The sequence below is a fragment of the Leptonotus elevatus genome, chromosome 3 (assembly GCF_054856555.1).
Source record: "Leptonotus elevatus isolate MCC_2025b chromosome 3, RoL_Lele_1.0, whole genome shotgun sequence".
NCBI classification, from domain to species: Eukaryota; Metazoa; Chordata; class Actinopteri; order Syngnathiformes; family Syngnathidae; genus Leptonotus; species Leptonotus elevatus.
This window is the reverse complement of record NC_141241.1, coordinates 5,617,418-5,632,135: the sequence shown is the minus strand read 5'-3', so window position 1 is coordinate 5,632,135 and position 14,718 is coordinate 5,617,418. Positions and strand designations below refer to the sequence as shown.

The 14,718-nt window shown below is 38.3% G+C and overlaps 1 protein-coding gene across 1 annotated transcript in view; it reads left to right on the top strand.

Annotated features, from left to right (window-relative positions):
* The window catches only part of gpc5a (glypican 5a), a 95,197-nt gene extending 91,022 nt beyond the window's left edge, over nucleotides 1–4,175 (top strand). Inside the window, exon 9 of the mRNA XM_086070486.1 lies at nucleotides 1,420–4,175. Within this exon, the coding sequence (XP_085926612.1) occupies nucleotides 1,420–1,565 (146 nt within the window). The 3' untranslated portion in view covers nucleotides 1,566–4,175. The remainder of the gene's footprint in view (nucleotides 1–1,419) is intronic.
* The last annotated feature ends 10,543 nt before the right edge of the window (nucleotides 4,176–14,718 follow it).

Genomic DNA, 14,718 nt, shown 5'->3' with positions numbered 1-14,718 from the left:
AATGCGCGAGAGCAAAATGAAATTGATTCTGGATATCATAAAAGTGTAACTGAAGATTGAATACAAAGCTTCTGCAGCTGGTCTCATTTCTCGCAATGTAGCCTTTATTGACTGTGAAAGGGTTAGGTAAGAATAATCCTGCTTTCGGCAGATTTATGATGCTCAGGTTTAAGTGTGCGACTCCAAAGTCCTCGAGCTGCTGGCCTTGTGTTGCCGTTTGCCGTCGTCTGTGAGGATGAACAAGATATTCTGCGGTGTCCGGAGGAAACATCAGTGAAACACTTTGCTCGCAAGAGGTCTGTGAATTTCCTCCCGACGCACTTGGGCCTTCCAGAGAGGTGTAAACAACAAAATGGATGCCGACAGCTCATGGGGGGGGGGGGGGGGGGGGGGGGGGAATTGCAATTTAAAATGCATAAACTAACTTGGGTATGTAACCTAAGTTGTTTAGGGGGGGTGATACGGTCAAGATTAGAATAAGATGCTGCTGTATTTATCTTGGTTTTAACAAAAACTGTTAAACTGCTAAAAACTAATAATAATAAAAAAAAAGTGCACTCCATTTTACAGAAGCATGTTGCATCACTTGAAAAAAACCCTCCTGTTTTTCTGACTATATTTTTTCAAGAGTTTTGTTTATTTGTGCATTTTTTTTCTGTTTTTCCGAATATTATTTTCTGTTTTACTGCATAGTTTTTTTTCTGTCATAAAAAATAATCTGAAAAATGGGGGGAAAATATTCTGAAAACAGGAGGAAAAATTACTCAGAGAAACAGAAAAAAATATTGTGAAAAACAAGGGGGAATTATTTAAAATGAATGAATAAATAAATAAATAAATTACAAAACAGAAAAAATAACAATTTTCTTCCATTGGCGAGTCTGCAACTTGGAGTTCAGAGGTCAAAAAAAAAAAAAACGTTACTCCAAAAAACAGAACACCAATTTCTGTAATTTTTTTTCAGTTTTTTTTTTAATACATTTTTTGCCCTGTTTTTGGGAATATTTTTTTTTCTGTTTTTCATAATATTTTTGTGACAGAAAACTAAATTCAGTAAAACAGAAAAAATTATAAAACTTTTTCGGGGAGTTTGTTTTTTGTGTATTATTAATTTAAATTTTCTGTTTTTCATAATATTTTTGTGACAGAAAACTATATTCAGTAAAATAGAAAAAATATTCAGAAAAACAGAAAATAAAATGAAAAAATACATAAAAAACGAACTCCCCGAAAAAGTTTTTTTTTCTTTTTCTTCTCCCAAGTGAATGTAATACGCTTCTATATCATTTATCATTTTAATCCAGTTGGATTTTTCATCTGTTGGATCAGGAAGTGTTTTTGTTTTTTAGAAAAGCACAAGTTGTGAACAATTTTGAATAATATAATAATAAAATCCTCTTATTTGTGCTGTCCTTTCAGTGAATCCAGACGAATCAAGTGATCATAATCATCATCATCCACCGATAAAGGACTATAAAGTGAAGGTCCCATCCAGGAGCGTCAGATTGACTGGATCCGTTGTGGCCATGATGATGCCTTGCTTTCATATGCTCCTGGCACTGTAACGGTTGCAGCCTTCAACCTCAGAACTTGTTTCTAACCTTATTTATCAAATGAGGACATGTGACGCTTGAACACACACAGTGCAGGACACACAAGCGTTGTGGAAACTTTTAAGACATTACCTCGTATTCTAAAAATGTTCTCTTGCTTTCATTAACTGTGAGATTATTTTGTGATCTGCCATCTTAATCTATATTTGTCAACAATAACTATAGTATTGATTTAACTGTACTGTATTTCTGCACACTACTTGTAGATACATGACCTGTAGATATACAAATATGCGCTTAATTGATGTTTTTAAAGATAGGTTTACTTTTGAATGGTCTGCTGTATGAACATTTAGGAGAGCCAAAGTAATTACTTTTAAGACAGATATGAGCACTTTGAGAGTTTTTTATAAGTGGCAAAATATTGAAATGATTATACAATTTGCAAACAATTTTTAACAGGACATTTCAAATATTTTCTTTCCCTCTGGTTTTTATGGTCGGTTTAACTTGACTTACATTTTAACGATGAGGGTAGAACTAGAGAGAGAAAAGTGGAAAGACATATTTTTTAATAAATAGGGTTGGGAATCTTTGAATGTCTCACAATTCGATTCGATTCCGATTTGTGGGTGTGCGATTCGATTCAGAACCGATTTTCGATGAGGAGCGATTTTTGATTCAAAATGATTTGATTGACAATGATTTTTGCTTCACTTTAAAGATGTTCAAGGGATCGTAATGATCTACTCCAGTCTGACTCGCTAATGCTAATTGGTGCGCTACTCGCGGCACTTTTATCACTCAAAAGAATGACTCCACGCTGCAAAAAAAAACTACTTTTATTGGAATAAGTTGATTGTGACATTTTCCTTCTACTCTACCACACTGCCCCTAAGTGGCCAAATCGGGTACAACATGAACAGCGCTCCAATAAAGGCACACACAAACAAAGGGAAGACAGTATGAAATAATTTACATAAAATCGATTTTGGGACATTTAAAATCGATTCTGAATCGTACTAAATGAGAATCGCGATTCTTATGAGAATCAATTTTTGGGAACACCCCTAATATATATATATATATATATATAACTCAATTAACTTCCACCATCTTTCGGACTCTGGAAGGGAGCCGTTAGGCTTGGCCAGCTTGTTACTTGACTATTCTTCCAATATACAATATTTAGATTATGAACTGCCAGGATTTTTTTGGGCCTACAGAGAAATGGAAAATGATTTGTTACACAAATGCCATTTATGTCGGGTGAATGGTTGAGAGAATATTGCTGTGCAGTCTGAGATGTGTGTACTCTTTTTGCTCACACTGGATGCCCAAGTCTTAAGTGACACAATAACAATATGACAGAAAACACAGAGTAATATTAACATCCAAAAATGTCAACGATAACAGAAACATATTTTCTTTCTGAGTTGCTCTTGTTGGAGTGCTAACTAAAAAAAACTTTTATTTTTATTTTTTATTTTTTATTTTTTATATATGAATGTTGAATGATGTTTGTGTGTCCTTACAGCACTTTTATTCACCTGCAGACTTTCCATTCCAGATTCAAATCAGCTCATTGATCGTCATCGTGATAGCCAAAGTCAACAAGAATTACAATCTTGTCTTCGTTTGAAACTCGGCAGTATCGTGTCTCAGGATTGTGGCTCTTTTCACTGGAGGAAATTCCCGCAAGTATGACTTGAGAAAACCTCCCTGTCTCTAAATAATGAAGAGAATGACTTGAAAACTAATGCTCCCCCCCCCCAGTTATCCGTTGTTGCTGGAGAATAGTTCAAATGTAGATAGTGCTTGAATGTTCAAAAGCCTTTTCTTCTGAAATTCTTGAGCTATTCCGCCATCCCTGATTCAGTACATCTGCTGTAGCAAGTTTCACCAGCACGCCAAAAATGTATAGTACAGTATAGCCGGTATAAAGACTTTTTTTTTGCAGCTCAACACAGACTTCAGTTGATTTAGAGGAAGTATCGGGGTATTTATTCACAAGATCAGCGCAATAATGACTTTAGTTAATGGCAGACGGGTATCATTGTCGGCCGTTTGCAATGTGTCAGCCTCATGCACCATATATTATGTGTTATATTTGTCTATTGATACAATTTTTTTGCTTAAAAAAAACGCCCACCTTTTTTGATTTTATTATTTTTGTAAAGAAATGTAGCTTACTGTTATTGTTTTTTAATATCCCGGGTGCCATGTGATAAACAGACCACTCATTTTGACCCTCTAATCAGACCTATTTTTTTTATGTAAACACTGCTTGGGATCAGCAGGCAGGTTATTTGGTGCATACAAAATCCAAACGTACAAAATAAACACTGTAACAAATATATATGCTAATTTAACATTGTTTTTTTGTTTTACATAGTGACAAAAATGTATTTAAGTTGTTGACTTTGCAAAAAATGCCAGGTTCTACTGAGAAATGTGAAACTTGGTATAGTACTGATTTTACCATGAAAATAAAATGTTTTCATGAGCAAAGTTTGATACATTTGAATGTTTTATTATTTTTGTTCTGTCATATTCTAAAATGATGCATTAACAGTATTTTAGTTTTTAATAAAAAAACAAATTAAAGATGATGCAACAATTCCTGATGACGTTTTGACATCTTTGTTCATTGGGAGAAATAATGTGAATGCTGAAAGCTGAACGCTAATATTAGAATGCATGTGGAGTGTTGTCATTGAATATATGGAACGATATTGACGGCTATAGACGTCAAAAATTAATTTAAACCATTTTCATTAGTTTCACATTTTCTTCCACTTTTGTTAACAAGAGTATGAAAACCTAGAAAAAAATGATTGTATATTTAGAACAGATATAAAATCCATGTTTAATCTTCAGTTAACTAGTGAAGTCATGTGATTAATTACAATAAAAAAATAAAATAATCCCCTGATACCCCTAACAAAATAAAATAAAAGATTATTAAAAATTAGGGGCATCCGAGGATTAAATAGTTTTTTTTTTTTTTTTTTTTCTTCCTTTTTTTTAAGAGCTCAGTATTGTTCATTCGGAAATGTCATCATCATTGCTCTTTTTTTTTTTTTTAAATATATATATATATATATATATATACATATATATACACATACATATATATATATATATATACATACATACATACATATATATATATATATTTTTTTTTTTGTGTGTGTGGGTGAGTATGTGTATGTGCGTGCGTGCGTGCGTGCGTGGGTGCGTGTGTGTATTTGTTAGCTCACCAGAAAACCTATTAGAAAAAAATCTCATACCGTTCACCTAAATCGAACACCAGGAGACCCGAGGGGACCGAAGAAAACCAAGGAAGGTGAAATCCAGCACCGACCAGACACCCCCCACCAGAACTCCTCCCCAGCCCAAGAAACATCCAGACCCCAACAAATCCAAAAAACATAAAATCAGGGAGGCCTTAAGAGACCAACGGAGAGACCGAGAAAAGGAAGGAAGGACAGACGAAGCCGCGTGAGATCCGCAGACACCAGCCTCCACCGATTCAATAACCTGAGGAGGAAACAGATTGTGTCTGAGTTTCGGTAGATGCTGGTGTGGTGGATCTGGCATGCATGAAAATCTCCACCAAAGAGGGGAGCCGTCGACCCCCGCCGGAACAGAGCAAGCGCAACACCTCAGGGCCCCCCAGGCCGCGGCAGCGCCAAAGGACGACCCGCGGGCCCCACCAGGGCCACCGGCCGGAGAGCAAACCCAGGAGCAGGAGCGCCCCCCGCCCCAACACGGCCCGCGCCCCCGGCCCAACGCAGCAGGACGGGGCACTGCAGGCCCACCAGGCACCCCACCGGCCCCCAACCCCCGCCCCCCCACGACCCCCCGCCCCCCATCCACCCCCGCCACCCACCCCAACCCAGCCCCAGCCGCCCCCACGCCCCCAATCCCCCAGACACCCCCCACCCCCAGCACCCCCCCACCCCGCAACCCCCACCACCGCCCCCCCCCCCCCAACAAAGCCGCCCCCCCGACCCCACCCCGACCAACCGGCAGCCCCCCAACCCACGACCCCCAGCCCCCGGGGACCACCCGCACCCAGGCACCGGCGCCGAAGAGGGGCCGGACAGCGGAGCGGAGAGGGCAGCCGCGCCCACCCCACCCCCCGCCGTGTGCAAGGACGGAACACCGGGGGCAGAAGGGGGAGATGGGGGCACCGGAGGGCGGCCGACACCCCCGAACCCCAGGATTAAATAGTTTTAATTGTAATTAATCGCATGATTTCAATAGTTAACTCACGAATAATCACACATTTTATATCCGTTCTAAATGTACAATAAAAGAATCTAGGCTGTCACACTAAAAAAAAGGTGAAACTGATAGAAATAGTTCAAATGAATTTTTGACGTCTATAGCCGTCAATGGCAATGAATGAGTTGATACCAAAAATAATTTGCTTTTTGATAAGTCAAGAGAACATTTCCCAATACTAGAAAAGCTTCTTTAAATCAGATTCAAATGCTGTAAATGAAGGGACATTTTGTTCTAACTTTTTCCTTAGCAGTTTCCCCTCCAAATACATTATGCGTTCATTACGAATTCATCCATTCATTTTCTATACCACTTTTTCATTGAACACCTTGACATTAACGTCATTTCCAACCATCATATTGTGTGAAGTAGTGAAAAAAGTCTATGTGCAGCCAAATGTAACATGACCTTCAAGCAGCAGTCGAGCTTCATAGGTTACTGCAGTGGGCTGATATAAAAATAAAAAAAAGGCAAATATTTTATTATACCGACTGAATGTTAAATATTTTATCAGCCTGTTTCTTCCAATAGTTCCCCGATGCAAGGTGGACGTTGGGCTTGTCACCTGCAGACGACTTCATCCGGCTGCATTGAGGGCGGATGTTGTGCCGGTTTCATTTATGACACCGGCTGATGCATAATTCATGCTTCCTAATTAGGTGGTAAAGCAGCAGCTTAACCGTGGAATACATTTACGGATTTTTAACATCTCAACTGATTATTATTATTTTTTAATATGACAGACGGCAAGGAAACAAATCTTTCCGCTGTGTTTTTATTCTACTTATAGTGTGTGGTGTACTCCAGATGACCAACACAGAAAATAATACCTCCAATGCATGAATTGAGTCATCACTTTCTGGATGTTTTAACTTCTGGGGTCAAATTAACCCGAAAGATAAAACATACATAAATTTGACTGTAACAGTGCGGTTAACAATGTAAAATATTGAACTGTGGAATGATTTTGAATGATGTGGGATGATATTGAAAGATATAGATTAATGTGAAATCAATGATATTGAATGTATTGAATGCTATGTGTAATAAGTCATTTGGAATCAATAGGGATTTATTTTTTGGGGGTGGGAATTTTTTTTTTTTTTTTTTTTACATTTTTATGAATTTTTTCGACAAATGGAAATTTCTGACATTGAAAAATCATTCCTAAGGTCATTCCTAAAGTAAATTAAATGAATTAAGCATTTTGAATTTGGTATGGGTATGACATGAATCTATTTTGTTGAATGTGTAATTTAGAATTAATCTGGATTTTTTGGGGGATTTTTTGGGGGGAGGGGGGTAGCGTGTATTTCAATAGTGAACCTGTTGATTTTTTGGTCAGTAGAAATTTTAGGCAAGTTGAAAATCGCTCCAAAAGTGAATTGAATGAGCTCAATAGTTTAATTTTCACATGGGAATGATGTAAACATGTAAACATTTGGGAAAATTAGATCTCATTGGGAATTAATGGCAAATTTTTGGGTGAAATTTTGGAATTTTGGGAAAACTGTGAATGTTTGTCATTAGAAAAATACTAGCCCCCATGGCGTGAATTTTGGGAATATGTTGAAATTGGAATGATGTGAATCGGATGAATTATGTGGAAGGAGATGCATGTCAAAAAAGTGGGATGCATAAAACATTAATAACGTGATATTAGTCTTGTTTAGAATTACAAGTGAATAGAAATAGAATTAGACACAATTGCTCTATCTTGCGATGATTTATGTTTCCTGTGTATCATCAGCTAGTTACACGTCGCTGACATATTTAACAAGATGCTGCAAAAGTTGGATTTCCCAGCCAACAAATCTTGGCTGCTTTATGGCTTGTAAGCCTCTTTTGCTTTGTCTCGTCTGTTGAAAAGGGGAGAGCATTTTGTACCTGGCACAGAAAGCAAATGTTAGACATGCTGAAGCAGGTTTCCATTTTTCCAAGTCCTTTTTGCGAGTGTGCTATCATTGCGGTGACAGGTCTGAACACAGCACGGGCTCTCTCGTATCCTCTCATTCGGAAGTCAAGTGGCAGGTCAAAAGGGGTAACGCGTCTTTTTCCTCCTCATTGCTGCATGCTAATGTGCAGTCAGTCAGCAGTGAGCTGGCAAGCCTCTCAGGACGGGTTTTACGCGGAACTATTTTTTTGTCTGTCGAAAGATCAGGAAGGGTAATCTCTCTCTCTGCTATCGAGGATTGTTCTGCTCTTTATCCCGAATCCGGAGGGAGAGCGAGGCAGCGGCAGAGCCAGACAGAAAGGATGATAAGAGAAAAATATTGGAAACCTTGAATGTTCAAAAGTAAAAAATGCATGAGCTACATGATAGAAAATGATTTAAAGCATTCAAGAGTGGGACGTGGTTAAGCTCGAGATATAGTGTGTGGCAAATATACAATGACAGACTGTCAGCATGTATCACTGCAATGTGATGCAATGAAGTGATATATGTTAAGCCACTGTGTCCACACGTGGATATTTCTACACTTTTTCTCCACACAGGTCGGGTTCGGGTGAGTGTGGCACCAGTTAAACATAGGCACCTTACTGGAATTTCCAGTCATTGGGAAGTGTTCATGTTCGTTGGATAGATAATCCTGCTGTGGTCTGCGCTCCATCATACCATTTACAATCAACTGGAACGAAAACAGAGGAGAAGCGGCAGTAAAACAGGCCAAAGTACGGATGTGAGGCAGGACAAAAGACGAGTTGGATATTATTTGTGGTTTGACCAAAAGTTTACCAAGATGTAATGTACCAAAATAGAATACAAATGAATAGAAAGCTTTTATTGTATTGTATGATGCAGACAAAACGAAAATGGTGTGCAATTCCAGGTTTGTGTTTCAAGAATGAAAATATAATAAAATTGAATCGAAATAATAAATACTTTAAAAGCTAAACTAAAAAATGCTAAATTATTCAGTGCCACTGGCAGTAACGGTACACGTGTTTTATGTAGTAAGTCAGGGATGTTGACTGTGCAACGTAAACAATAGCTACCTTTGATCTACAGTTCAAGTCAGTCAGTAAGGTAAAAAAAAATAAAATAATGAAGTTATTTTCTAATATTGATGTGATGTGGCTACGAGAAGGCAGTCCTCCAACCCAGTTTCAACACAGGACTGTATCTTGGACAATGTGTCACCACTGCTTGTTCCAAAACCGCAAGAAGCCAAGTAAGCAACAACATTAAAGCATTCACTACGGTTATACCCAGGGTTGGGAGGGTTACTTTTAAAATGTATTCCGTTACAGTTACAAGTTACTTGCTAAAAATTTTAGTTAGTAACGTAAGTACCATAATATTAAAGTAATGTAACAGGATTATGTTTGGATTACTTTTTGGATTACTTTTTGGATTACTTTTGGATTACTCCAATACCGAGTATGCTCATGAAGACAAAATAAAAATAAATATCACCACAATATATATTCTATACAATGTGCCCTTGCTATTTGGGTTAGGGTGATAGGGACCCGGGCAGCCTACAAATAGCAAAAATCCTTGTGTAATTAAAAAGGATATAGGCTATAGATTGATTGATTGGATTGATTGATTGATTGATGTCCATATGCTGTTTTTGAACTGTCACTGAAAGCATAGATAGATAGATCGATAGATTTTTTTTCTCTCTCTCTCTCTCTCTCTCTCTCTCTAGAAATTGTAATCCCTCAAAGTAATCCCCATTTTTAATAAATAATAAATGTACCTGTAATCTGAATACATGTTTTATTCCTGTAACTGTAAGGGAATACAGTTACATTTTATTTGTAATCTGATTACGTAACGGCGGTTACTCCCCAAGCCCGGTTATACCTCATGTGATAAGAAGAGCAACATGTGCATGGAAGTAACTGATGCTGTTTGAACAAGAACCTGATCCAGTGGCAATTAATTTGGAGAAAAATAGTAGTAAAATGTCTACGAACAAATATAATCCGTTTGAATAGCATGCCATCAAAAACAATACAAGCCTCTGATCAATGTCACGCGCGTATCGGCGGTCCCAGCGGAGTGAGCCAACGCAAGCAGTTCACAAAATGTAACACACACAGTCGGAGAAACATCCGTATCTGATCTCACGTGGTGAGTATAAAGTAGAACACAGAATGAGTTTCAGTTAAAGTCTGTCAAGAAGAAATCCTAACACCTGATTCTTTTGAAACGTATTTATGTCTTATTACACAGAGCTGGGTTAAATCCATTTAATTGCTCCGCTCTTATGGGAGTGCAAATTGAAAAGCAAGGTTTAATTTCAAAGTTGTCTATTTCCAAGGGACTTTTGACGTCTCCAAAGCCCTAACACTATTACTTTGTCATGTAAAAAGCAATTACAATGACTGCCTGAATGAAATGTGTCACCAGAGGATCCATTAACAATGTCCTCAGACTGCGATACTTTCATACAGTCACCACCCTACTTTCAAATGCATCTCAAGTTTGTTGAAGGACAACTAAAAAGGCACTTTTGTCACAAATCCGACGCCACAGAAAGTCTAGACCTTTTGCGCCATTGTAGAATGGAACACAGTCTAAGTGGCTCCCCCCTCATTCCTATTAGAACCCGGGCAGTCATAGCGTAGGCATGCGTGATATTCAGGAAGCAGAAATGAATTTGCTGGGGATCGAGAGAGATTGGTATATCACATGTGATGAATTCACATGCATAACAGAACGTATGGTATTCCACAGGGTTCAATTCTGGGGCCACTTCTGTTTTCATTTCATCTGCTGCCCCTCCCTCCCCCTATTTTTAGGATGACAATGATAATAATTAACTCAATGAATTGTTTTTTTCTACAATGATTCATAGGGATTGTCGGGCACCTGTCTGCAAAAATAGGACCCATAATGTTATTTCACTCATCCCGGTATGTAAAAAGTAAACATTAAAATTGCAAAATCGTCCTTCGGCTGTCAGTCAACTGGTTTATCGTAAATCAGCCTTGTAAATGCCGAATCATCATTACAGAGTCATAAAAAATAAATAAAAAAGCAGCGAGGGATCATTTGTAAGCCAAACAGACACCTGCTTTGAAACATCTCTCTTGAGCCAGAAACAATCTGTAACTAATTATTTCTTTGCCAGCCAAATCATTTAGTTGTCAGCTCGTGCTATTCCTTACAAAGCTGATGTCATAGTGAGGAATATTAAATTGAAAACTGCTGCCACCTTTAGATAAACCCTTCATAAAACACACAAACAAACTCACCGCGCGACTATTAGACGGTTAAGTTTGACACTTTCAAAAAGTTAACTTTACAATATTCAGTTTGCAATGCATGTGCAATGTTGCTCAAAACTTCAACGCTCAATTATTAGCTTGGTAGCTCATCGAAATTATAAGCATTTCAAAATGGTCCAAAACAGTAGTTCTCAACCCGGGGTTCGGCGGAGGTCAAGGCACGCATCCGACTCAAATGATTTGTGATGACACGCCCCCGCTTGCACGTCATTGGCCGCAGGTGATCACGCTACATTGCTTGGCCTATTTGTCCTGCGGGGGAATTTGGTCGAATAACGGCTGTTGCGTAATTTCTTTATCATTGTTATCCCTTCATACTATGTCGAGGAAATAAATGAAAGCGGTCGGAAAAATATGTGCAATATCAATGCATGAACAACTGTTTCAATTTGTTCTTTTGTAGTTATGACGCCTCACTGAAAGTGGCTGAACCATTCCCAATATATCAACATTAGAAGCCTAATTATTTCTTCTTCGAGCCACAAGTCTTTGCAGCATCAAATTATTACATAGGACTCATGAAAAACCCAACTTTCCCCATCACATCTCGAAGTTTGCCCCTTTCTCACCACTTTATCCATAATTGAAGTCTATAAATAATTGTACATACAGAAAGAGAGCTTATAATGAATAATTCTGGTTCAGATGTGGAGCTGCTGTGTCGTGCTGTCCCCATTGATGCTGTCATGTGCAAATGAATAAATGGATGTTTGGAGGAGCTACTTAGATGTAATGGATGTGGAATTGCACTAAAGCTTTTTGTCTTTTGTTCTCGGGCCGAAAGATGTTTTTCTGCGTCGCCTGACAACGTGTGACACAGAGCCGAGTTTGAAGAAGGGCTTGATGCGGTTGAAGATGATGTAACTTAAATGCTATGGCCTTTGCCGTCATCGGCGCCCGACCCCATTGGACACCTCTGGGAGAGTCTTGACGAAATTGACAGCGGACTTCAAAACACCAAATGAAGAGAACTCTTTTGAGGAAGGGTGCCCGAACCCCCCCCACCACCTTGCAAGCCCTCACTATTCCTTTATGCATCCCTCTCTCCTCCTCCACCTTCCCGCAGAGTTCTTGAGATTTGTCAGATATATGACAGGGTGGAGCTTTTCTGGTGGCCCGCGGTGGCCCAGCACCCTACCAAGACACTTTAAGGTTTTATTTCACCTGTCTGCGTGAATCTCAGCAGTGTTTGACTCGAGCAGTCTCTTCTGACAGCTTGAGAAATCTTCACTGAGAATTTGCCATTACAATGATCCTTTCTTCTAGTATTTGCTGCAAATATTGCAACACAAGCGGGTACATGACTGGCATACCTTTTTTTGTGTGTGTGAGAAAGTGCTTGATTTTATTAAGTCTGGGTGATTTATATATATTTTTTAACAAAATGTATTCTATCATTAAGACGTGTTCATGTTGCCGAGTTCCATTCTTGTTGCCTAAGCAGCTGGCTATTTACAAACTGTGAAACCTAGCAGCAGTGTTGCCACAGCTACCTTGAAAAACTAACTTAGTTACTAGGTTAAATCAAGCGATCAGCAAAGTAACGGATTACTTGAGTTTAAAAGTAACTTAGTTACTCAGTTAAAATAAGTAATCAGAAAAGTAACTATATACTTGAGTATAAAAGTAACTTACTTGGTTAAATCAAGTAATCAGCAAAGTAATGGATTACTTGAGTTTAAAAGTAACTTAGTTACTCAGTTAAAATAAGTAATCAGAAAAGTAACTGTTTACTTGAGTATAAAAGTAACTTACTTGGTTAAAACAAGTAATCAGAAAAGGAACTGTTTACTTGAGTTTAAAAGTAACTTAATTACTTAAAATCAAGAAGTCAAATAAGTAATTAAGTTAAATTACAAGAAAGTTCTTAGTGACCACAGTTAGCTTGGAAAACTAATTTAGTTACTTGGTTAAATCAAGTAATCAGCAAAGTAACTGATTACTTGAGTTTAAAAGTAACTTAATTACTTACTTAAAATCAAGAAATCAAATAAGTAACAGTTAGATTACAAGAAAGTTTTTAGTGACCACAGTGAGCTTGAAAAACTAATTTAGTTGGTTAAATCAAGCAATCAGCAAAGTAACTGATTACTTGAGTTTAAAAGTAACTTAGTTAAAACAAGTAATCAGAAAAGTAACTGTTTACTTGAGTTTAAACGTAACTTAATTACTTACTCAAAATCAAGTAATCAAATAAGTAACTAAATCAGATTACAAGAAACTTTTTAATTACTTTCAGCAGCCCCACTTAACATAAAAATGGAAATGCATTTTTAACAGTAATGTTAAAAGTGCATCTGCATGCTCGGCATCCTCATCGGGGGTCTCGACCTGAAGTGGGCGAATGTTTCACATTTGATGGCGTCTGGCACATTGGAGAGGTGTTCTCTCTCTCTTTTTTTCTGTTCAGGGCAAATGGCAAACAATGCGCGTGGCGTCGTTTGGGTGATCAGTTTGTTTTTCTTACAGTATATACCGAACACAAACGGTCTACTTGTTTTCATTAAAAACAATGTTACAAAGTGTACTTGGCAGGAGTGTGGCGTGATCAAGTCGCAGAAGCACAGTTCAGGATTGCAACACTACAACACTACCAAGCGAAAACAAATAATGCAGAGAGGAGCACGCATGGCCTTGGGGAACATCTTCACTTCAAGTGCAAGTAGCAGGAAGTCACAGAGCTCATTCTCGCTTCAAGTGTGGTTTAAATGATGGAGGAGGGTTTTGTATTTTCGTCACCAGCTGTTGCCATCCTTGTGTGCGGGTCACAAAGCGTCGCTCCTGGTGCCTTGCGACCTTGACAGCTTGGCTGCATTTGACAGACATGCAGCCAGAAATTTGGATTTGATTGTTGTGGCATCTCAATTCAGGTCCAGCAGCACCACTGGGGGGTTCCTGCTCAGTTCTATATAAACACACAAATCTTTTTCCAAGGTCTGATGAAAATGATATTGAAATGAAGGCTCTGTTGGGATCCCGTTGTCCTAATTTTTGTGTACTTTTATTAGTGTGAGCAGATGTCTAGTTTTACGCAGACATGTCCTCTTTTCGAGATGATAAAAAAAGAAGCAAACTACAACTTAAATTGAACAGCATTTCAATTCACATTTTCATTATTTTCCTTAGAAAAGGCAGAAATTTGGCAGCCGTGTGGGCCTCGCTGTGGAGCTCGCGTGTTCTCCCTGCGCTTGTGTGGCTTCACTTGGGTTAATCCATTTTTCCTCCCACATTCCAAAAAGAAATGCATGTTAGCTTAATCGAATTGCCCATAGGCGTGAATGAAACTGTGAATGGTTGTTTATCTCCAATGTGTTTTGTGATTAACTGGCGACTAGGTTAAGGTCCTTGCCCCTTAAATGAATGAATGAAGGCAGAAGTTTATATACAGTGGTTGCAAATTGGTCATTTAATTGGACTAAATATTTATCATTAAATATTTAGTTTAATGAGTCTACGCGCTAGAGTATGTGATGACATACTCTTAAATGCTAATTCCAATGAATAATGTGAAATAATGTTTGCTGTTTATATAATTCCAACCTTGGGAAATGAAGATGAATGAAAAAAAAAAAACATGACCATGTCGAGGGAAAGTAAGAAAAGGTCACTTTGCTTTTTTGGTGATACA